Genomic DNA, 25,522 nt, shown 5'->3' with positions numbered 1-25,522 from the left:
TGACCTGGAACACCAGATGCAATCTTCTGCCCCCTCTAGTGGCATGTTTGGTGGCAGGTAGGACAATTTATTTGACAGGAGGGTGAGCACCCTGCTGCCTTCCCACCTCCGCCAAAATTAAGTCTTGGCCAGGGAGGCGCGTGGTTGGCCTTCCCACCCTGCTGTCAATTGAGGCCCTTAAGTTGACAATTAATGACTGCTTAAGGGTCTCATCCTGCTGCTGCTAATATTAACTAAGTGCGGACAGACCTGTCACCATGCAGGGAGCACAACAAATAAATTTGTGCGGACTGCTCGTCGTCTCCCAGGAGTAGAGGTCCCTTCCTTCAAAAGGAACTCAATGCCTCGTTGAGGGACCCAGCATCAGGAAGGGGGAGGGCCACTGAGAGCCACCTCCTTGCCCTTGCTGCTGACACCCCCATACCCCACCACCCTGATGCCACAAACCCCTCCCGCCATTATGTGCCTCTGGCCTGGGTCACTCCATGATCATGGGCCTCCAGTGGATATCGTCCGGCAGCAGCCACCACTTCCCTGGTGACAGTGCTGAGAAAGAAAGCTGTCAGCCTCTGATTGGCCAGAAGCTCTCAGCAGGCGGGAACTGGGGTCCAGGCCCTGGGGAAGTTGAGGCCCAGTGGTGGCCTCTCAATTGCCTGATTGGCTAGTGGTTTGGCGGGCCATCCACAAAGGAGGCAACCTAGGTCTCCTGCTAGCTCTCCACCCAGCAGGCAAGACTCCTGTTACCTCCACAAGATTCCACCTGTTAACTCTGTTTTTCTCTCCACATATGTTGCCAGACCTGCTGAGTATTTCCAACATTTTCTGTTTTTACATCAGGAGTACTGCCATGAGATCTTTTATCTCCACGTAAACAAGCACACTGAGCATCAATTTAACATCTTAACCGAAAGCTGCCCCAACAATGAAGCACTTCCTCAGTTCTGCACCAAAGTATCAGCATAGAGTATGTGCTGAAATCCTGGAGGGAGACTTGAATCCATAACAAGAGTTCTACCATTCGGCCAAGGTGACACTGGCCCATGTTTAAAAGCAGCCGGTGTGATGGCTGCCAAAAAGAAGCAAATCTAAAGGTCAAAACAAACTCTGGCTTCCCACTATATCACCACTTGCATTTTAATGACCAAACCATCAGCTCTTTGAAAATTATCACAGGTAATTAAAGGTTGGTAAGTCATGCTCCATATATATACTGGAATGCCATGGAATGTGATCCTCCTGTGCCACATTCACAGTGACTCTATAGGAAACTGTGCTTATTCATGTTAAAAACGGAGTCAACAGAAAGGGATCTGAAGTTACCACCAACAAATGCTTCACCAAGGATATTTGGTACTGCCTGCCATCTACTGGCAAATGTTTTTAATAGCAATTTAATTACACATTAGTAGTTCCAGCAAAAGTTATTAAAAGAGACCTTTTTATTATAAGGAGTTACTAACCCCAGCACCCAGTTGAAATTTTGACAAGAATATGTTCCATTATACGTCAAATGAGATGGTAGATTTTAGACTGAAATGTTGTGATTTGTGTGTTTTATATACTATTATACTGGACAAAGGAGAAATGTTATTTTGAGTAGTTTATATTTTGTATGTCAGGATCCGGTATTGCATTTAAGGAAGAAAGGCAAAGAGTAGTATTGAGAGAGGGAGAGTGAACAAAAGAGAACATGCACACGAAAGAGTACGAAGAATCAAATTTAGTCAGGAAATAGAATTACATCAGCAATCAATAATCAAATCAACATTAATTTTTAACAGTTTTGTCTACTTCACTAAATGCTGTTTGTGCCTTCTTCTGATACCTTTAACTCCTGACTATTTCTGCTGTCTTAAGACATCCCACGCAGTCACTTCACATATGTCACAGAATTTTAAAGCAACCATAGTGATCCGTATCATTTGACTTCAATGCACATCATTTTCCACATTTGGGGACAGGAGCTTTTGTTCCCGATGAATATTAGAGGTCCTTACCCAAAGTTTTGGCAGGAGGTTGGAAAGCTTAGTTGTAAACTGAAACAGATTTAAATACGGTACTGTTTGCAAGGAATATTTATTATTGCATGTTCTGCTTGGAACATTATAGCTACTTTGCTGAAAAACAAAGCATCCAGTAGGTAGTGCTTCTGTAGTCGTGGCTAAGTGGTTGAGGCGATGGATTAGAAATCCATTGGGATGCACCCACATCAGTTCGAATCCTGCCGACCACGCGTCTCATTATGGGCGGCATGGTGGCGCAGTGGTTAGCGCTGCTGCCTCACAGCTCCAGCGACCTGGGTTCCATCCTGACCTTGGGTGTCTGTGTGGAGTTTGCATGTTCTTCCCATGTCTGCGTGCGTTTCCTCCGGGTGCTCCAGTTTCCTCCCACAGTCCAAAGACGTACTGGTTAGGTGGATTGGCTACGCTAAATTGTCCCTCCGCAGACGTGTGCATGCCATGATGGACTGGCGTTCTTTCCTGACCTAGTGCCCATTGTCTGTTCGGATAGTCTCTGACTCCCGTGGCCCTGAATTGGATAAAGCAGTTCTGGAAAAGTGAGTAAGTTATTTGGATGAAAGTTTCTTGTCTGGCTGCACAAAATAAACACACTGTGATCAGACTGCACTGGTGGTGGAAGAGATGAGTATTTAGGGTAAAGTGGCAATCAAGCAAACTTCTTCAACCTGAATGGTGTCAAGCTTCTTGAGCACTGTCGCAGCTGCACTCATTCAGCCATGTGGTGAGTATTCCTTCACACCATTTATTTCTGTCATGTGTGTGGTGGAAAGGCTTTTGGGAGTCAGGAGTTCAGGTACTCGCCGCAAGGCACCTAACGTCTGACATTCTGTAGTAGCCATGTCAACGGTGACTCCCAGGGTGTTGATAGTGGGGAACTGATCAATGGTAATGCCACTAAATGTCAAAGATAGGTGGTTAGGCTCTCACTTGTTGATGATAGTCATTGCCTGGCACTTCTGTGAGGCAAATGTTACACGTCACTTAGCAGTCCAAGCCTATGTGTTTTCCAGATCTTGCTGCAGTTATTCTCAGATGAATTGCAAATGGAGCAGAAAACTAAGCAATCATCAGCCAACAAACCCTCTGCTGACTTTACAATGGAGGGAAGGTCACTGATGAAGCAACTGTGCATAATTGTACCTAGGATGCTGCTCAAATGAACTCCTGTAGCAATGTCTTGGAGATGAAATGGTTAGCCTATAAAAACCACAACCCATCCATTATGCTAGGTATGACTGTAGACATTGGAGAGTTTTCTGATATCTATTTTTACTGGGGTTCCATAATGCCACACTCAGTCAAGTGCTGCTGCGATGTCAAGGGTAGTGATGCTCACCTCACTCCCTGAATTCAACTTGTGTCCATAGTTGGATCAAAGCTATATTGAGGTCTGCTGTTACTTGGTATTCTGTGGAGTAAATCAAACTGGCTGAAGATCTCTGATGGTGGGGGCCTCCAGAGGAGGTGAAATGGATCATCCACTTGGCACTCCTGCCTAAAGGTTGTTACAAATGCTTCAGCCTTGTCTTTTGCACTCACATACTAAGTACATGAGGTCCACCATTGTAGAGGATGGGGATGTTCATGGAAATCTATCAGATGCTTAATTGTCCACCATCATTCACGACTAAATGCAGCAGGATTCTAGAGCTTTGATTGGATTTGTTTATTGTGGCATCACTTAGCTCTCGCAATAGTCCGCTGCCTTTGCTGTTCAGCATGCATTCACGGCTGCTGCTGCTCCCACATGTTCTTCTACACAACTCATTGAATCAGTGTTGATCATCTGGCTTAATGATGATGGAGGATTGAGAGATATGCTGACCATAAATTACAGATGTGGGGGTATACAATTCTATTACTGTTGATGACCTGCAGTATCTTGTGGATGTCCAATTTTGAGGTGTTAGATCTGTTCTTAGTCTATCCCACCTAGCATAAGACACAATGGGGGTAAAGTGTAAAGACAGGGCTTGGGGTGGAATTTTATGGCCCCATTGCAGCGCGGCAGGACTTCAAAATGCGGCGAGCCACCATTCAAAAGTCCATTGACTTCGGAGGGACCATAAAATCCCACCAGCGTAAAATTTCATCCTTGGTCTCCATGAGGACTGTGTTCTGTACAGTGGTCATGTGTACCAATGTTGTCATGGACTGAAAAATCCAATGTAGGTAGAGAATGAGGTAAAGTAGTTTACCCCTCACACTTTCCACAAGAAGAGTCTGGCAGCTATGTCCTTCAGGACTTGGTCAGCTCACTCTATGTTGAAAATACCGAGCCAATCTTAGAGATGGACATTGAAGTCCCCCACCCAGTGCACATTCCATGCCCTAGCTACCACCAGTGCAAGTGGCATGTGACATGGAGAAGCACTGACTCATCAATCAAAATGTTCTTTCCTGTTGGTCCATGTTAGGATTACCCAGCCCTCTCCCTGCCCCCTGCATGCATACTACTGTGCCCCAAACTCTACTGGATCTGTCCTACCAGTGGAACAGGATATATCCAGGCATAGTGATGGAGGAAACTAAATGTTGGTTGAAAGGAACCTTGGTGAATTTCTGCAGTGCGCCTTGTAGATGGTACACACTGCTGCCACTGTTTGTCGGTGGTGGAGGGAATGAATGTTTGTGGAAGGGCTGCCAATCAAGCGGGCTGCTTTGTCCTCCAGTTTGATACAACAGAGTGGCTTGCTAGGCCACTTTAAAGAGAGTTTGGAGTCAACCATGTCAGTGTGGAACTGGAGCCATTTGGATAGGCCAGGCTGGGTAAGGATGGCAGGTTCAATTTCCTGAAGGATTCAACAATCCGACAGCTTCATGGTCACTTTTACTATACCAGCTCTTTATTCCAGATTTATTTATATTCTATTAAAGCTGAATTCAAATTCTCAAACTAGCATAGAGGTTGAAGTCAAATTTCTCTGGATTATTAGCCCAGTAACATTATCTCACCCATTAATGTGTGAATATAATTTGTGTTTTGGGGCTGCCCTTAAAACACAATCATGGAAATAGGAAAAAATGCAGTAATATTATCTTATACTAGCACAAATTCAATTAGATAATTGAAGTATTTCATCAGATGAAAGACAGAAAAGGGTCTGGGTTTTTTTTATTCGTTCATGGGATGTGGACATCGCTGACTAGGCCAGCATTTATTGTCCATCCCTAATTGCTCTTGAGAAGGTGGTTATGTGCTGCCTTCTTGAACCGCTGTAGTCCATGTGTTGTAGGAGTACCCAGAGTGCTGTTAGGATGAGAGTTCTAGGATTTTGGCCCAGCGGCAGTGAAGGGATAAAATGGGTACGGAAAGAGAAATGGAAAAATGAGAATGTGGTCATAGTTACAACTAGTAACATGGTTGCAACTTGCTAACCTAATCGTATTATTCAGTACTACTACTGCTAAATTCTTATCCACAAGTTTAGGAGTAACAATGGAACCAATTTCAGTTTCAGAGGTCTGGAATTTGGCAAGTGTTACATCGATACTCCTTGGCTACTCTCATTAGATTTAGCATGTTGCATAAAGCAAGGGTCCATATTGTGGCGCTTAGAGTAGATCAAATTAGGAATAATGCTTATTTTCTATCTCACTTATTTTAAAGTTTTGTTTTAATGCTTATTCTAATTAAGTTTCCACAATAAAGTCGGTGAACATTATGGTATTTTTTTCCACATATGCTTATTTAAATTTAATCCTTGTTTCACATCAGTTTGTTCAAGTGGATCAACTTTCTGTTTGTCATTATCATTTAACATATTTTTTTGTTATTTTTTAACAGTCAACTGTACTGTGCTGTTCTTACTGCACATATCGGACTTGCACGCTTCATATGTATATAAAACACAATAAGTGTGGCCGCCTCGTGAATGTCTAGTGTACAGTCCGTCGCATGATGGGGAGCTGATTAAACAATTGGGGGGAAAAATTTGTTTGTGTAGCACCACTTCAAGTGGCGCTATGCAGAAAATGTTAATTCCCTGGTGGCAGAGAGTCATGGCTGCACAATTCTTGCAGCCTCCATCACTGATATCAATGAAGAAACCTGCGCGGGTTATGCCAGTAGTGGCATGTGACACTGTCTACTCATGGGGAAATCGGTGTCAGCCTGCATACACAAGAACAAATTTTTCCTCCAGAAAATTTACAGTCACAAGGCAACATAATCTTTGAATTTTATACAGATAAATATTAAATGGAAATTAAAACATTGGGGTAGATCTTGATTTGATGCGATAGTGAGTTGACAGTCTGTTACATCTCTCACAATTTTCATTTCCATTGAAGTCAATAGAAGTGAAAATGAGATGTAAAATGAGCTGCTGACTTGCGAACACCCATTTTACACTATCGCACCATCAAGATCTGTTGACATCACACTACTTTGCATCATATTGATTACTGGTTTTAATTATGCAACCAAATCACTCCAATGGGTGAAAAATTATAATGAATGTAAGTGAAAGGGATTGAAAAAAGAAATTTGAAAAAGCACACCAGGAATGTTCTCTTCAATTTTAAACTAAAACCAAGAAAAATCAGTTGAGTAGTGTTAATCTGATTTATTTAAAAATGAAATTAAAGTAAAAATGTATATAAAATATATATATATATCGCCCTAAGTTGGTTCTTGTACTTCTGATACCTTGACCTTGAATTAAAACAACTCCTTGGTCAATCAAGAAAAAGGAAAGTTAGCATTTGAATGGGATATAAATATTATAGCTTAGGGAAGGAAGTATTTTAATCTTTAATATTGTTATTACTTTCCTCCCCTTTACCATTCAGGAATCTGGTTGTACTTTTTTCCATTTGTCTCCGTCTACCACCACCCAGTCACTCAGACAAGAAAAGCTGATCAAAAAGTTGACTTTTACGTGTTGTTCATATGCATAGGAAAATATACCATAAGGATTGCCTTTTGATGAATTGAAATGGTCTTTGCAGACAGGTACACTTTTAATTTAGGTTCAAATCTGATTGATTTATACATTGAGACTGATCATATGTACCCTGATTTGACAATTGGAAGGATATGCATTGTATTCATTGGTTTATGACTGGAAGGAACTTTGTGAATTTTTTTCTGGTGCTGTATATAGTGACCTAGGTTTTCATCATTCTGTCCAAAGTATTCTGTAACACTTGACATAATATGGCATATAAGATGTGTAACCTCTTGCACTGGCATCATGATTAGGGTGTTGTTGTGTATTGATTATGGTACTGCACATGCATTGCAAAAGTTACAAGGGTTAAATCTCAACTTAGCAAGTTACTACATTCCATTTAATAAATCTGGTCTTTTGTAAGTTGGTACCAGAAAAAGTGACCATGAAAACTGCTGTTGGTCGTAAAAGCTCATCTGGCTCGCTACTGTCCTTCACAGACAATATGGGGAGATGGTGGCGTAGTGGTAATGTCAATGAACTAGTAATCACATCAGCTGGTGGAATTTGAATTCAGTTAATGAATCTGTAATTGAAAGCTATTTGCTTTAATAGTAACCATGCAGTGACCATGAAACTATCATCGATCGTTGTAAAAAAATCCATCTGTTTCACTAATGTCCTTTAGGGAAAGAAATCTGCCATCTTTACCTGGTCTGGTCTACATGTGACTCCAGATCCTCGCCAGCCATTCAGTCAAGGGCAATTAGGGATAGGCAACAAATGCTGCCACTGCCAGCGATGCCCACATCCCATGAAAGAATAATACAAAAAGTGAACCTGCTGCCAAAGCTTCTAGACCACATCTCTTCAGGTCTGAAGGGTTATATGGACTCGAAACATTAGCTCCGTTTCTCTCTCCAGAGGTGCTGCTAGACCTGCTGAGTTTTTCCAGCATTTTCTGTTTTTGTCTCAGATTTCCAGCATCTGCAGGATTTTGCTTTTATCTAGTCCACACTACTGGTTTGACTTTTAATGCTTTCTGAAGTGACTAGGCAAGTGACTCAGAGATGCCCACATCCTGGGAACAAATTAAACAAAAATATGGTATGTGGAACAGTTCAATGGAAGTCAACCAAAACGGCAGCGAAAGAAAAGAAGAAAGGATAGACAACATAAGCTGCACCCTCCACTCTAAACAGTTTCTCTCAGCCCCACAAGGAAACCGCGCCCCCATCCCCTCCCCTGGATCCCCCACTGTCCTAGGCTACCTCCCTGCCATTCCCCTGTCAAACTTCCACTGACCCACTTACCTCATGCCGGGGTCCATTTTTGAAGGAGTCCAGTGGGGGAACCTGAGCCGCCTAATTTTAACAGCTGGGCAGTCATTTCGCAGCCATTTGGGTTGGTTAATTGGCAAGCAGCTTGCTAATAAAGCTTAGCTGTTAAAATTATCCCAAGTCTACCTGGTATCACTTCTGACCCCTCACAAGGCTGCATTCCCACCCCAGGAGTAAAAAATCAACCACATTGATTGACTTCCCTCCCTGATTGGAACTGAGAGTCCTAAATTGAAACAAATTGCGTCTGTCTCACCAAGTTTCCAGTGAATAAGAATCCTCAAGATGCAATGTGCCTCAAATTCAGCACACATAGCAAACCCAGAGGAATTATAGGACTCAATAACAATATAGCCGAACATATATTTAGCAAGTCAGTTAAAAGACCTATCAGCTATTTGATACTTTGATTTTCAGATGTGCCTGGTGTCTTTTAGTGTTGGTGGACTGAATCTATAGTATTCTCAAAACCAGTCTGTAAAATCCTATGAAAATGAATTTATATGTTCCATTCCCCACATTGGGTAATCTTCTCACCATGATAAGTGCAAATACAGAGCACACAAAAAATAATCACAGCTGCTTCCAAGAGCATCTGAATAATGAATACTAATTAACAGTTAAAGACTATAAATTGACACGTTGGACATTGTTGGGTTAATAATTCTTTAATCTGCTAATTGAGAATTAACAGTATTTGTTTTAGCAGTGAGGCTCATTGCTTTTGAGATTGTACAAGGCGAATTTATTTAATCATGCGCAACTGGATAAGGACATTTTACTTGCAATGTATATGGGCACAATTAGTCATTGCCCTATAAACCAAAGATATCACAAATGCACTAATACTCCTTGTAATTTAATAATCCATTTTTAAAGGTTCAGGCTCAACAATAAATTTTATTCCAATGCTAAATGTTATTTGGCCCCAAAGATGAATATATTATTCTGATGAAAATGTATGAATACAATTCAAGCAGTGAAACCAAATTCAGATGGCAAAAGTAATTTCAATTATTATATTAAATTTTAAGAAGTTAAAAATTTGATTTAAGTTTCAAAAATGTGTATTCTAGCATTGTTGAAAATGGTTTACTGTAAAAACTGTATAATGAGAGCTGTTCATCTCATCCCACTTGAATATGTGAACTTTAAAGTAAGCTTGTAGACCACCCGTAAGCCCTTCTGGAGGAGGATAGATAACAGAGAGGCATGATAAAGGATTAGAAATGGGAGTGAAAAACACATTAATATAATGTTACACAGTTGGCTACTGATGATTTTTATAAAAAAAACTTTGTTTCATATATTTAAAGAATAAACTTTACGTATGGAAAATAACATAAAAAAAACTTTTTGACAAAAAAAGGAAAGTAAGTTGCACCACAGGGTCCATTGCACCTCTGAAAAATTAAACTCGACAGATTCAAACTGTCCTATTTCCACTTCAAAAGAGCAGGGGCTCTGCTCTCCTCCTGACTCATCTTCAAACAGCAGCGCCCCAGAAACTTTCTTTCAGGCGAAGCTAAAGCAGCCTCCAGCTCCCTTAAGCACTGTACTGGTTACTGTAGCTGCTGCCTATGCCTGTCCTAATTATACCCATGTGAGTCTATTAATCAGTTAGTAAATTATTCAGTAACCCTTCTCTGCCTTCAGCTAGTACAAACATGCTCTAAGCAAGGGCTGGAGGGAAGTGCAGGGGATGTCCCTATGGATCTCACTCTGAGATATTCAGTTGTTCAATGTCTCCTGAACTCCCTGTTAATAACGAGGGAGAAAAGCTCTGGTGGTGTCTAAATCTTGCCCTTTGTTCAATATCAGAATACTATCAGTAGGGGGGTCAGGAACCTTACCTGGCTGCCTACTTTCAACATAGGGTTTAATGGCTTCACCGAATCTTGTCTCAGCAGCGACAGGCTCCTTCAGTAGCTGTCCACAGGAAACTGGAAAAAACAAGTACTCATCTCACCAATGTCATTCAAAGAAGCCATTTTCTCCATCATGGGTAAAACTACAAGCACTCTATACTTCCCTCAAATTCCTTTGGAGTAGTGTTACAGTATGCCTGAAGGTATAATTATTTACTCGACACAACATGCTACCCATTCATAAAAAAATTCTGAAAAACTTGTGTTTCACAGAGCATTCACCACAGCTGTGAAGAACAAAATAACTGTGTTTAATCATTGGCAAGCAGCTGTATTGGTTGTTACCAGTTACAGTTTACATTAATGATTTGGACTTTGGAATCAATACACAATTTCTAAATTTGCGGGTGACACCAAATTGTGTGGGGGGGATAATCAACACGGAGGAAGACTGCAATAAATTGCAGGGGGATATCAATAAACTTGCAGAATGGATAAATCATTGGCAAATGAAGTTCAACACACATAAATGTGAGGTAGTACATTTTGGTAGGAAGAATAGGGAGCTCACTTATTAATTAGAAGGTGTGAATCTAGATGGGGAAGAATAACAAGGGGATCTCAGAGAACGAATATACCAATCACTGAAAGTCTTAGCAAGGCCAGTAAAAAGCAAACCGAGCACAAGGGTTTATTTCTAGAGGGATAGAATTGAAAAGTAGGGAAGTTATGCTAAACCTGTACTGAACCTTGGTTAGACCACACTTCGGGTATTGCGTGCAGTTCTGGTCGCCAAATTATAAAAAGAATATACAGACACTGCAAAGACTGCAGAAAAGGTTTACAAGGATGATATTAGAAATGAAAAGGGTATATGTATAAGAAAAGGATGAACAGGCTTTTGAAAAAAGAAGGCTTAGGGGTGACTACAGGACTCCTAGAGGACTTTAAAATTGTGAGAGGTTTTGATGGAATAGACACAAAGGGCAGAATTTTCAGGTTGGCAAGCGGGGGCGGGGCCTGCTCACCGACACGTAAAATGACGTGCGGTGATGTCGAGTGTGCGTCCCGATGTCACCGCACATCGGTTAGATTGTCAGTTCGGTGGGCACACAGCCGAATCGGCTGCACGCCCGCTGAACTGTCAAAGGCCATTAAGAAAGTAATTAAAGTTGTTTAGAATGCTGCCCGTCCAACCTTAAGGTTGGCGGGCAGGTGAAGAGCCCAGGCGGCCTTCGCATTTTTCATGAAGCCTCATCCATAGGCGGGATGAGGTTTCATGAAGGGTTTATTAATTAAATAAACATTTTTGAAAAAATTAATGGACATGTCCCAGCTCATGTGACAGTTTCACAAGAGGGGACATGTCCTTAAAAAAATTTTTTCCCTTTATTAAATTTTTTAGAACTTAAACGAATCTCCTTGAGGCACCTCAATGTCTCAGGGAGATTCCTGCACTCTTTAACCGACTCAGGGAATTTCATGCCCCCCCCCATCCGCAGAGGGAGCGCACAGTGCTTCCGGGTGTGCATCACGCTGGGCAGACCTTAATTAGCCCACCCAAGTAAAATGGCAGGGGGCGCTGATCGAGTTTGCGCTCTCTCCCGCCCACCTCCTCACAACTGCCCCGACAGGGGGAAAATTCAGCCCAAAGAGAATGTTTACAACAGAAAAATTAGAGGTCATCAATATAAGATTCCAATAAGGAATTCAGAAGAAACGTCTTTACCCAAAGAATGGTGAAAATGTGGGACTCGCTACCAAAGGGAATGGTTGTAATGAATATAATAGATTATGGAGAGGCTGGTCAAGCATATGAGGGGGAAGGGAGTAAAGGGTTACATTGACAGATTCAGATAAGGAAAGACAGGAGGAGGCTTGAGTGGAGCATAAATGCGGGCACAGATTGGTTGCTTAGGATGGCCTTTTTCTGCACCCTATATCCTATGCGGTTACATTGGGCAAAATTTCATGGTCCCTCCCCTTGGCGGGATTTTCCGGTCCCACCAAAGTCAATGGACATTTGAACGGCTCACCACATTTTACAGCCCCGGCCCTGCACCCGCCGCGACCAGGACATAAAATGCTGCCGAGTGTATCAAACAGCAACATTTAGGGGAGGAAAACTAGTTTATTCCAGATATTTGATTTTTGATCAGCATTAGCTTCTAATTTGATAATGCTGATATCAAAGGCCACCTTGATATGATAGAGAGTGTTAAGGGAATGCTGAGGAAAACAGGAAGAAAAAGGTGACAACAAGAAAAAAAGAGAAATATCATAAACCACTGGAAACTTGTCTAAATAAAGACACATTATCATTTCTACTTTTTAGTATAAAAGCACTGCAGGTAAAATCAGATAGCATTCCAGTTGGCAACAAAAGGTGTACAAAACCAAATTTTATCAGATAAGAATCATGAGATTTACAGAGATTACAGAAATGTATAAATCTGTTATTGTTTTTAGTGAGGCTCACTAAAACTGAAGACTGAAAGCAAAGAAGCAATTTAATACTCCACACTCATTAGTCACAGTTACAGACAATTTTAAAGCCCTATTGATTACTACTAGTCTGCATTCGTTTTACTTAAAACTACTCAGCAGAGTTAGGATTATATACTTCCTTTGCATATCATATCACAGAAAATAAAAACGTCCTTGTTGTACCTCAGCATAGAAATTAGTTGCAAAGATCTGTATTTGATCAGTGTAAAACAGCATGATACAAATTTCAATAATTTAACACAGAAAAGCTGTCAACTGACTTGTTGGTAAATTGTTAACTCCTAGTCATACAGGCATTAAGAGAGCACAATCAGATTGGGTTAGCGTAAATTGAATCTAATGGAATTATGCATTGCTAGGAGGATAAACAAAGTTAAAAATTGCATCACTGTTGAATCATCAGGTTAATAACATACCATCAACCAAGAACGGAATACAAAGAAAAACTTGCATTTATGTGACAGCTTATCGTATCTCAGAACTGACTCAAAGTACTTCAAATAAAATTATGTAACTAACAGTGGCAGCCCTATGAACACAGCACACCACAAAAATGGCCCAGAATTTGCTGGAGGAAATAACGGCGAGTTAAATGCGTATGTCATTATTGTTGTGTAAAAAACTCAGCAACTTGCAGCAAAAAAGTGTTAGGACGTCAGTTGTGAACAGTTACATCTTGCTGGAGAGCTCATGCCACTCCGCCTTTAACCTTGCAAAAATCAAAACTTGCCCATGAGTTTCTTTGTTCTTGAAAGAGAGCCATGGGATCTTTAACATCCATCTAAGCCAACAGAAAGGATCCTTGTTCTGTTTTTCAAACTGATATTGACACCACCACCTGGAAGTTCCCCTCCAAGTCACTCGCCATCGTGACTTGGAAAAATATCGTCGTTCCTTCACTGTCGCTGTGTCAAATTCCTGGCAATTCCTTCCTAACAGCACTATGGGTATACCTACACCACATGGACTGCAGCGGTTCAAGGCAGCAGCTCACCACCACTTTCTCAAGGGCAACTAGGGATGGGCAATAAATGCTGGCCCAGCCAGCAAAGCCCACATCCCATGAATGAATAAAAAAATTGATGATTGGCATGTTAAGCATGTCATATTAAGTAACTGCACAATGACCAACATTCATATGGGTGACTCAAAGTTATTTTCCCCAAGAACGTTTGATGACATACAGTTGCAAATAGAAGCTGTTACTAATCATCTTCATATCTGAGCAATGAAGAAAAACAAACTTCCCCCCATTTTGGATCTCATTGGCCTTGTACCCAGCACTGCACATCTAGCTAGAGAACCAGCTAGCAGTCTGCTAAAACACAGTTCTGCCACAAGATACACAAAAGCGAAATGTGCTCAGCCTCAGGAAGTTTTTTTCCCTTAGGTGTATCACCTCATAATTCAACCAAAAGGTGACCTTGACAGCACTTGGAGGTATCTGAGGAATGGGCCATCTGTCCTCCTAATGGAGAAAGACACATACCTCAAGAAAAGAAAAACAATCAACCACAAAAATATACAGATCAACAGTGTGAGATGGACAATGGGGGAATCGTTGACAGTAAAAACAGCAAATGCTAATAACGCGCAGCCAGCCAGCACCCAAAATCAGGCTAGTTTTGTCATTTTGGTTGCATCATTGGAAAAAACTATGTGAGCCTGATTCTGCTAAAAAGTTCAACCTACATTCAGTCAAGCAAATGGAAATATAAAAGGTATACTTATGACAAGTCACTGAAAAATCAAACATAGAAGTATTGACCTAGCAGCCACAATTTTGTGTTGAATGTTTGGTGCCTCCGGAGGCAATGCTGTAATAGAAGCAGGCTGTAATAGGACATGGACTTACCACATATTTACTGCCAGATTGTAATGTACTGCTGTTATACAGCAGAATGTACAAGACAAAGACACGAGTTCAATAAAGACAAAAAGTCCAACTGAGTTAGTGCTCACCATTAACAATCCTGTATTTTTCAGCAATCAGTGCTGCCTGCAGGCTCCTGCCACTGCCAGGGGGACCATGGAGAAGGATTCTTGGTGTGTAGGGGGCATTGGATCGATGTCGGCTTTGGACATGGCTCAAAGCTGTGTAGAGTGGAAATGTTTAAAAAAAAAATCAGCAGAGACCCTGAACACTAATAATTCTTAGAGAAGCAAACTCATGCACTATGATTGCTGTTAAGCCCCATTTGTAGGGGATTCCTCCCCCCGCCCCATTTGTATTAATTAACTGCTGAGTAATTAGATGTAATGATTCCCTACTGATTTTCCTTCATAGTTGCAAAAGTGCATAAAGCTTGCAACACACAGTCTGCCCAAGCTTTAAAGAAAACAAATTCAAGAGGAATTTTAATTTTTTATAAATTTTCCAATTAGTTTAATTGTACAAAATACAAACAATTATGTATACAAATCAACAGACATTGTGCAATCCTACTTTTTAAAAGAATAATAATTATACTGTAAAATTAAAGTACATCGGTGCACAGATTTAGAAAAATCTCAAATTTTAAATTGTTTCTGCAAAATTATGCTTAAAATCTAATTAATAATCAAGTAGCTTTACTATTTATTATTATATATGATGTATGAGACAATCCAGAGCACAGATTTTTTAAAACCCAAGGGCACAGTCAGTTAAACTAATCATAACACAAGGCAAAATTAATATATTCTGGTCTGATAATGCAACACATGTGAAACTATCCTGCATAGACTATGAGTTTACATAGATTACGCATTCATATTCTCCCACTTATGGCTGCAAATTACTATAATCATTTATGCTGAAAAATAGGACTGAAATCAATGAAATGCAACATCAAATTTTCATGTTTTTGTTCAGCAGGATTTCTCTACTTGTGAATGGGAATATAAAGCTCAGCACTGCAGTAATATGATGTCTGCGAACAATAAGACAGCTAAAAGACACCCACAAAGAAACAAGGTTCACGACCAATTGACTTTACATACTCTGTCGGTGCTGACAGTTTTTCTTCTGCTTTCCTTCTTATTAATATTTGAGTAGATGAATAAAAAAGTAATCAAAATAGAGAATTTGCAAATACATATTATATATATTAAAAAAAAAATATATATATATATATATACACATATACACACACATATAGACGGGGCTACTTTCACCACTATTACTTTAGTTAAGTACTTTGTCCAACACAACAAAGATATAGTTATCAACTGGGGTGATGCAATAGTACAATGCAATGCCAAAGTATGGTTCAGACTGGTCCAATTCTCTTCTCTTCCCCACCTTCCTCCCACTACACCATATAATGATTTTTGATCTGTTGCGCTGTTGTGGGTTGGGAATAAATGGACTAAATGCCCCGTCCTTTCTACAAACATTTATAACTTACAATAATTTCACTTATATTGGAAAAAGAAATCATCCAAGGTTCACTTCACACACTATTGTAGTAAATGGTGAATGCCTAGAACAAGTAATTTGACCATTCGCATAATTGTTAGAGATACATGGCTGGTCACAAACTTGTGCCTACTAGGAATTTTATAAAGAACATAAGAATACCCCAAATAATTTTAAATTAGGAATCTCCATTGATTGCAGAGTTCCATCTCATTAGTCTGGGTTGGATTTCAAACCAATTCCCGGAACTAAAAGGATGTGCAACTCACAGCTCCACTCATGATTTCACTTGCGACCAAAAGGAAGCTCTCAGCAATACAGTTGATACCTTACTAGCTTTTCCTACAAAAGGGTTGTTGTTAGAATATTACTTACCCTGTGAAAAGACATCAACACTGGGCTGATCAGCATTAATGATATGGTATTTTTTACTGTAGCTATTCAGTATCCCATGACTGATTCTGCGGTATTCCAATAATCTTTTTGCAGTTTCTTCCTCTGTTATTCCATTAGGTTTCACAAGGCGGTTCTGTATTTTACTGGACGTTGGCCAGTTGAAAGTTGTATGATATATTTCTAAAGTATACAGGCAAAGGTAAATGTTAAAGAATGCACTGGGAAAGTGCAATATGAAATATTAACTACTCTGTTTAAAGGAATAGTAGTCTAACTTTGTTCAAAAAGGCAAAACAAAGAATATAAAACCCGCCTCTTTGGTTACACAAACATATAGGTTGATCAGTATGCATCAGTAGCCACATTTATTCAGTCATCACCAATGCTGTCTCTGAGAATTTTCTAGCTAAAACTTTGAGTTGCTGACAGAGAAGATATATTTGGGCTAGCTGATAATGGGTTGGACAGTAATTATGTAAGAGTATTTGAAATGAATGAATAATAGGAAAGGTAGTATAAAAATAAGATAAAGATCATTGTAAACCAATATTTTATCCTATCACCAAAGGAAAACGGTGATTAAAAATGCTAACAATATCCAGAGTTGTGTATTTACAATCCAAGTTTCAAAAATAATTCTTCAAAAATATTTTAAATTTAATTTTAATGGGGATAATGACAAATATTCTTGAATATGTTATGAGACAGGTTTCACCCTTTTATAACTTCAATATTCTCAAAGATATGCATAAAATTTTTTTAAGAAAACTATGGAACATAATAAATTGTTAGACAATGTGTAACATGCTCATTTAAAAAAAGATGGAAGATGAGCTGATGCCTATCTGTGATGCTGCAGGGCAGTATTTGGTTAAGAATAGCGGAGGGGAAAGGTTAGAACCTCAAGTATTCCCAAAGTGAAACTGCAGAGGTAGAAACAGCAATCACTGCAGGTGATTATCTATCTCAGGACAGATAGGTTTGCAACCGATTAACAGTGGTGCCTCACTGCTACACCATGAAGTAGAGACAGTGAATGAAGTTGGAGAGGTAACCTCCATTGAACTGAAGAAGGGAATGGGTGGATAAAGAATGTCAGTCATGTTGCAAAGGATGTATTTACTGACTTGACTTGCACGAGAGGCTGAACAGAAATTCAGGTGAAGGAATTCAAAGGGAAAGGTCAGTGTGGAGCTGAGAGGAAACTAGACTCCATATTTTAGGCATTGTCAATAGTGATTCCCATATTGACAACTAAATTTCAGGGATGAAAGGTAAGTAAACAGCTAATGAATTGATGGTCACACACCTGTTTTGTTACGTATACCAAAGGATCAGTGATCCAATTGTAAAATTATTGGTATGATGGAATGAACTAAGGTAAAATGCAGACTTCATGAGTGAATTTGTAAGCTTAATTCCAATTATTACATTTCCCTTTTTTTTCCTTTAACAACCAGGTGACTTCCTGCAAGTGTCAGCCTTCGTTCAGTGGTAGCATTCTCACTTTTGAGTCAGCTGGTTCAAGGCTCCAGCCCCATTCTAAAGTAGATGATCTAAGTTAATGCTTTAGTGTAGTACTGAGGGAGGTGCCATCTTTTGGCTGAAATATTGAACCAAGATTATGGGCAAAAAGTACTCCATATCTAATGTTTATTCCTCAATCAACACAATCAAAAATTATATGATCACTTCACTTTGCTGTTTGCAAGATCTTGCTGTGTGAAAATAGTTGCCCAGATTACAACAGCAGTTCCATTTCTAAAATACTTCATTGGCAGTGAAATCGCTTTGGGACATCTGGTGGATGTGGAAGACACGATATAAATGCAAGTCGTTTCTTCTATTTTTCTTCTGTCAAGCCTCACAGTTCAATATATTTATGTCTCTTCCTTCCCAGGGCACAAACAAATGAGACTAATGAATCATTAGGGATACCAAATAGACTAGATTTTTTTCCCTACAACATGGGAGCAGTTTTAAGATTCCTCAAAATATTTCTACGAAGATGCTACTAGATACCCTATTAGCCGCTATACAGCAGAAGCAAAGTGAAACAGCTTTCTTCCCCTTTTAAAAATGATAGATTAAATCATTAAGATATTGCAGCAAAAAAAAAAATAGAATGTAAGAAGAGGAAGGGCCATGAGAAATGAAGCTGGTTGCAGACTAGTATAAGGTGTACCTTTGTTAAAGAGTTAATATATAAATAATATATCTTACCTCCCGTAGACATGTCAATCCTTTTCCCAAGATTTCTCTCAATTAGCACAGTATCAGGGGCATCAAGTATGACTATGGATGGAAAAGATGCAGCAAATGTATAATTGTATAGTTACAACAGGGTCACTAATTGAGCAGAAACCATAGTGAACTTTGTCTGCTGTGACTCAAACTCTTATACCACCTTCAAAGTGAACTGAGTCCTAATATATTATATAATTCAATATAGCACCTTCCCAGGACTAGCAATTGCAATCAGGAAGACATTTTACAGATACTATTTAAACACAAAAAGTTACTTTTTGTCAACAAATTATAATAATTAGTTTTTGAACGCCGGGGCAATTTTAATCTAAGCCATCCAGCGGAATCTGAGTGATTGACAGTTATAAGTGGCTGAGTGATTTACCCACCAACGTCCTACCTGGATTACATTATCTTCCATTTTAAGCAGCTCTTCTGCACCGGCAGAAAACACACCCAGCTTCTTTAAATATGAGCATCGGGGCCAAATTTGGGAAGGAGGCATAAGAGAGTCATTAGGCCTTCTATTTTTACACACAAAGGATCTAAGGTCTGTCCCTAAGATCTAAAGTCAAGCCTATAATGGAACTTTTACCTGTATAGTGCACACCTCAAGTACACTGCACAATGTGCACACACATGCTGCTCACCAAATTGAACACTTAGATGCCCATTTGACACCTGTAAAATGGGCATGGTGCCAATGAATTTCTAGACTTTAGTGCCAAGGGGGTCCAATGGATCCTCTGAGTAATTTCATATTACACTGGAGTTACAAATAATTTGTTGTGGCATGACATTGTATAAATTTCAAGACTCACAATGTATAGCTCAATTTAATTTAAAACGTCTGAGTAGACAGCAGTCGTTAAGTCATGTTTCAACCATACATGCAGAGAGAAGGAGTGAATGCAATGTCACCGTGCTCAGTGTTAAAATATAAGCAGTATTACTGTTGCAGAGCATCTGAAAAGGAAGGGTTTCATGGCTGAGGTGGAGCAAAGAGAAGGAGCTATGACAATGATTCTCAATATGCTCATGTAAGTTAGAGTAACCAATGAAAAGTAAAACCTATGCAAACAGTAGAGCTGATCACTGCTACTTTCTAAACAAGGCATAAATTTATTAATTGCATCAAAAATAAAACTTTCAGAGTGAAAACAACTGGTACAAACTGGCCAATTCAACAACCTTTTAAAAAATTAATATCAAATGAAGGTAAAGTCCTCCCTCGCAGTTGACATCGTCAAGAAAAAATTGAACCCAGGTTTATGGTAGCTATTTTGCCTTTTAAAATCCTAACATTTTAGAAAAATCATGAAGCAAATCAAATAGTTTCAATTTCTCTCAGAAAAGAGTTTCATTATGGCTGATTCTAGGTCGAGGTCACCAGTATTATCAGGAGAAGTTTAATAGAAGCCTTACACTGACCTACTGCCTCTAAGCAACACAGGTATTAGTAAGATTTCCAAATTTCTTGACTAAATATTTTCTCAGGTTGCAATGTGTTATAAAATGTGTTCTACTTTACGAATTATATAGTGCCTGCAGGTTGGTTGATAATATCTTACATGCTTCTGTGTATTTGAATGCTATTAGTTGTTGACAGGGCTGAAATCCAAATCAACAGGAAATTTGGGATCTGGATGCACTGAGCTAAGGGCCCTGCTGGACACTGATTTTGGCATCATGGGCAGAATTTTCCCTTTGGCGTGCGAGGGCGGGCCCCGCACGTCCGTGCGTAAAATGATGCACGGTTACGTCAGGCGAGTGCCCCGACGTCACTGCGCGCCATCGCGATATTTCGTTGGGCAGGCGCGCAATAATGTCCGATCCGCACCTGCCATTAATTAACGGGCCACTTAAGGCTCTTGATTCCTCAATCGACGCCAATTTTTCGGCACCTGTGCAATCTCTGGGTCGGCGCACGGGTGCAAAGGGCAGGCGGATAGGAGACATTTGTATAAACCTCATCCACAGGCGGGATAAGAGGGCTCACTGGGGTCGCGAGAGTGCACTGTCATGTATTTATTTTTCAAAGTTATTGAAACTGGCCTGTGTGATCTTCAGTACTTCAAAATGCATACCAGCTGCTTTGTCTGGACTCTTAACCTTCAGGTCAGCACTCTGCAGTGAGTAATCTTTTCTGGGCCTGCAGGTTTCAGGAAGCCTTCCCTTAGCCTGGGAATGGGAGCTGAACTGTCCACTGGAGGCAGCTTGTCTGAGGAGGAAGGGAGGGCTAGAAGGGGGAGGACAGGAGTGCACATTCAGCCTCCAGGGGAGCCACCTTTGGGAGGACAGGCGCAGGCTCAAAGGGCACAGGGCCAAGAGATACACCAAGGCGGAAGGGGCTGCAGAAGATGCCACTATCCTGCTGCCAGGGTATACAGGCAGCGAAGCAGCTACCTCAATATGTCTGAGGTGCAGTGCCGAAGGGGGCTCCATCTCTCATGGGAGACAGTCAACTGTATCTGTCAGACGATTGGGCCTGAGATCTCTGCGAACTGTGTGGGTGGACACCCCATGCCACCAACTCTGAAGCTCACAGCCGCCCTCAACTTCTATGCCTCTGGCTCCTTCCAGGGGTCGGTGGGTGATCTTTGCAATGTCCCCACTGTGTCAAGCAGGTTACAGATGCTTTGTTCAGCTATGCATTGACCTTCATCCACTTCCGTTGGGACCAGGCAAGCCAGACACAGCGAGCCACAGGCTTCGTGGCCATTGCTGGTTTCCCCCACGTCCAGGGTGCAATAGACTGGACACATGTGGCCATCAAGGCGCCAGCAGGTGAGCCCAGTGCCTTTGTCAACAGGAAGGGCTTCCACTCCATGAACGTGCAGATAGTGTGTGATCACAGGATGCTGATTTTACAAGTCTGTGCAAGGTATCCAGGCAGCTCCCATGACGCCTACGTCCTCAGACACTCCCAGGTGCCGGAGCTCTTCAATGCTCCAGCCCAGCTGGATGGATGGCTGCTGGGTGACAAGGACTATCCCCACAGAAGGTGGCTCATGACGCCTCTCTGCCATCCAAGAATGGAAGCTGAGCAGCGGTACAATAGGAGCCACGCCTCCACAAGGGCTATGGTGGAGAGAACCATCAGTCTTCTCAAGATGCGCTTCCGTTGCCTGGACCGCTCAGGGAATGCACTCCAGTAACCCCCAGATCATGTCTCGGTGATGGTGGTTGCATGCTGCGCTCTCCACAATCTTGTGCTGGAAAGGGGAGATGCTGTGGACAATGAAGACGTCGATGCAGTGGCTGCGGCTGCACACGATGAGTCCAGCAGTGAGTCCAAGGATGAGCATGCACAGGGAAATGCTGAGGGGGTAGATGCTGACCCGGGCATGCTCCAGGGAGGCAGGGACACTCGGGAGGCTTTAATCAAAGCTGAACATCCCACAAAGCACTCATAACATTTTTGGAAACCATACACATGCAGAAGAAAAGAGGCACCCTCAGCCATGGTCACATGTCTGAATTTAATATCACAAGCAAACAAACTTAAGCAAAAAAAATGACAAGGGTGTTCCAATTCAAAGCAAATCATAAAGATCGCATCTCGGGCCAACACAAAAGCACCAGTGATAAACCCCTGGTGTGCCTAAGGTGCCTTATGTTTACGTCTCCGGGTGCTACATCTTGGTGCTGCCCCATAGCTGGGAATGGCATCTGAGACAGCCTGCTCACTCTGCTGTCCTGTTTGCCTCGATTACCTTGGCGGGCCTCCTCTGGCCCATGGAGCCTGTGCTGGCCGCGCCTGGGAGGGATCTGCCAGTTCCACAGCTGGCATCTCCCCAGTCATCACAGCCTCACCGGATACTACGGTCACTGGGAGAGGGGCGGAGGAGCTGCTGCCCTCATCCGGAGCGCCCTGAGAGATGCCCGCAGAGATGACAGGCAGCTGCTGCGCCAACGTTAGGTCACCCTGGACCTCCCTGCTCACCGTGGATGGATGGGTACCGAGCTGGTGCCCAGGCCATCTCCTACACTGGCACTGACCAGCTGAAGTCAATGCCGATATGAGCGCTGCTGGTCAGAGCGCATCCCCAGGAAGCCCTGAACGTTCACCTGGAGGAGGCTCTCCACGAGAGTCGCCACTCTCTCCATGGGGGAAGCATGGCGCTCGGACATGTGGCTCATTGCTTCAGTGGTTGTCCGCATAAACTCCTCCACCACGGAGACCAAGCCAACATAGCCTCATGTATCTCCCCCGGATGCTCCCGCACACCCAGCCACAGTTCCTGCCTCTGCTGCGTCACGAACTCCAGACTCCAGAGCACGGAGGCGCAAGCATGTGGAGCACAGAGCACAGCAGATGGTTCGGTGCCACGCCACCTTGAAGCTCCCCTCCCAGCATGTCATCACCCTGACTTGGACATGTCCTGCAGTTCAAGCACAGAGCCTAGGTGCAGCTCCTCCAGGTTGCTCCCAAACCAGTCATGTGGGACTCAGTGTAACACATGCTGCGGGGGCAAAACACGTCACTTCATCACCCTCTCAGGCTGACCTCAGCATGGGCAATATCTGCTGGCCCCCCCAGCAAAGGACACATGCCGCCAATGATTCAATGCAGTCACTACACTCAGACTTGGTGGGTGGGGGTAAGCCGACCTGCTGGGTTAAATGACCAATGCCAACATGGTACTCATCCTGCCAGAGCGCAACAAGTCATTGAAGCACTTGCGACACTGGATCCAGGTGCGCCGCACCATGTTGCGGGAGCTCACTAACTCCACCATCTCCTCCCAGGCGCTTTTCATCATGTGGGGGAGCCTCCTCCTCCCGTCCTGGGGAACCAGCACCTCTCGCCATGCTGCCATCTTCTCGAGGAAGGCAACAAGGCAGTCATCCGAAAAACAAGGGGCACACTGGCCCCCCAACCTACACTCCGGCCTGGGCTGCCCCGATGGCCTACCCTCCGGAATTGAACTTCATTGCCCCTCTGCACAATCCTTCACCCAGCCATCAAGAGCAGCCTTTCCGAGGCTGCCAGGGCCTTCCTTTATGCAGGCCACTGGGTTGCCATTGGAACCGATGGCCTGAGCGTGCCTGCCGCCACCGCTCGCCCGCTACCGCTGTACACGGGAGTCGTGAAATATGCTGGGCGGGCCTTAATTGGCCCATCCATGTAAAATGGCAGAGCAAACCCAATCGCGAGTGGCGATCAGGTCCACGCCTGTTCCCCCCCCCCACCCAACAACCAGAAAATTCAGCCCCATGTGTTTTAGCATCATATGTTTCCCATGAATGTTTTGGTGGGCTGTAAGGTGCTATGGCCACCCTTTTTCTATAGTCCCTACAGCCTTACAGCTTTTGAGTATAATCTGTTCTATATAGTCTTAAAACATCATTATGCTTGTCATTTAACATTAGGGATAATGAGTGAAGTATAGTAGTGAAAAGATAAATATATTACACAAAATTTGAAAATAATTTTTTCCTATGGCTACATCAAAATGTTTTTTATAATAGACAATTGTTGCAAAATAAATGCATAACTTACTAAAATTGCAGCCTCACCTAGCAGGAGAACATATCAAGAATTTTGGAATGTGTGCCCACATCCCCATGATTTTCCAGAGGAGTGGGATTCTGTAAAATTACCCCTTGCCAAGTACATAATTGAGTCTTGTCTTATACCTGTGAAAAATCCATTCTACAGAAATTCCCTCTCTTCTTTTTTTAAATTTATGAGTGAAAAAAAAAATTGATACCACAAGTTGCAATCATCTATTATTCTGTTTATTAGGTCTGGGATAAAGCTTTGTGTTCCTTTGAAAGTTTTCATTCAATAACAGAGGCTTCAGAGATATTTATTAAATCCCTTGAAATTTTCAAACTCTGATGATTACCTGAAATAGTTACCTGAAATGAAAAATTCAGTGCATTTAACTAGTTAGGGAATTGCAAGACCACCATCCACTTGCAACTATAGAATAAGCAGATTAATTTTCTTTTTACTCTTGGCTTTCACAGTGTAACTTTCCTGATACCTCAATTATTATTTCTTCTGACAAATATTCCCAATAATTGAACCTTACCAGCTAATATCCAGATTTTGTTCTTAGGCAATTAATGAAACATCAATTTCACAAGTTCTTCATAACTTATGACAGGAAAAGTAAGAAATTATTATTAGCATGTCTTTCCAAACTGGGAGGATTTGCATCATCACTGTTTAAAAAAAAGACCAAGCTGAATAAAGATGTTTTGCTCAAGATTAGAAGAAATATTCTTTTTATGGCTTTACATGTCAGATTACTTTTTGCTCTCATTGCAATGTGGCAGATTTTATAATTGTTATCAAATATATATCAGCCAGTATGAGATCTGTTCGACTTGGAGTTTATTAATCAACTTGTAAGTTGATTAAGGTCACACTTCAGACATTTGTACACACCGTATGCCACTGTATTTTCCAGCTGTTTTTGTTGTGTATTTTCTCGATCAGGAAAGTATAAATACATTGATTACAAAGGAACAATATATTTTGACCTTTTAAAAAAAATTTGGTCTTACTGGTGTGCAAGCAAGGAATCAGTCTGATCCAAGCTTACAATGTAATATTTATAACTTTAGCGTTCCCTCATCATGCTTAGGCTTCCAGGAAATCATAAATTTTTTTCATGTATTTCATGTCACAAATGATTTCTATATAGACAACTGCAAGGTCATCCATTTTGGACCCAAAATGGATAGAACTAAATACTTTCTAAATGGCGAAAATCTAGCAATAGGGTAAGGAGAGGTCGAAAGAGAACCCGATGATTACTTAACATAGATAAAACTATCAAGGACATGTACAGAAAATAATCAAAAAGCTATTGGAATGCTGGCCTTTGCA

At 41.6% G+C, this 25,522-nt stretch overlaps 1 protein-coding gene across 2 annotated transcripts in view; it reads right to left on the bottom strand.

Moving 5' to 3' along the window:
• ak8 (adenylate kinase 8) overlaps nt 1–25,522 on the bottom strand; it is a 135,448-nt gene that overhangs the window by 50,192 nt on the left and 59,734 nt on the right. The window contains exons 7-10 of one of the 2 annotated variants that reach the window (XM_078549986.1): nt 18,652–18,723; nt 16,408–16,608; nt 14,595–14,726; nt 10,110–10,199 (exon numbers count right to left, since the gene is read on the bottom strand). In XM_078549986.1, coding sequence (XP_078406112.1) covers nt 10,110–10,199; nt 14,595–14,726; nt 16,408–16,608; nt 18,652–18,723 — 495 coding nt within the window. The remainder of the gene's footprint in view (nt 1–10,109; nt 10,200–14,594; nt 14,727–16,407; nt 16,609–18,651; nt 18,724–25,522) is intronic. The other variant, XM_078549987.1, reaches the window with a different exon arrangement.

The sequence above is a fragment of the Cetorhinus maximus genome, chromosome 10 (genome assembly GCF_964194155.1).
Source record: "Cetorhinus maximus chromosome 10, sCetMax3.hap1.1, whole genome shotgun sequence".
In the NCBI taxonomy this organism is placed as follows: domain Eukaryota; kingdom Metazoa; phylum Chordata; class Chondrichthyes; order Lamniformes; family Cetorhinidae; genus Cetorhinus; species Cetorhinus maximus.
The sequence above is the reverse complement of the archived record's forward strand: the minus strand, read 5'-3'. Positions and strand labels throughout refer to the sequence as shown.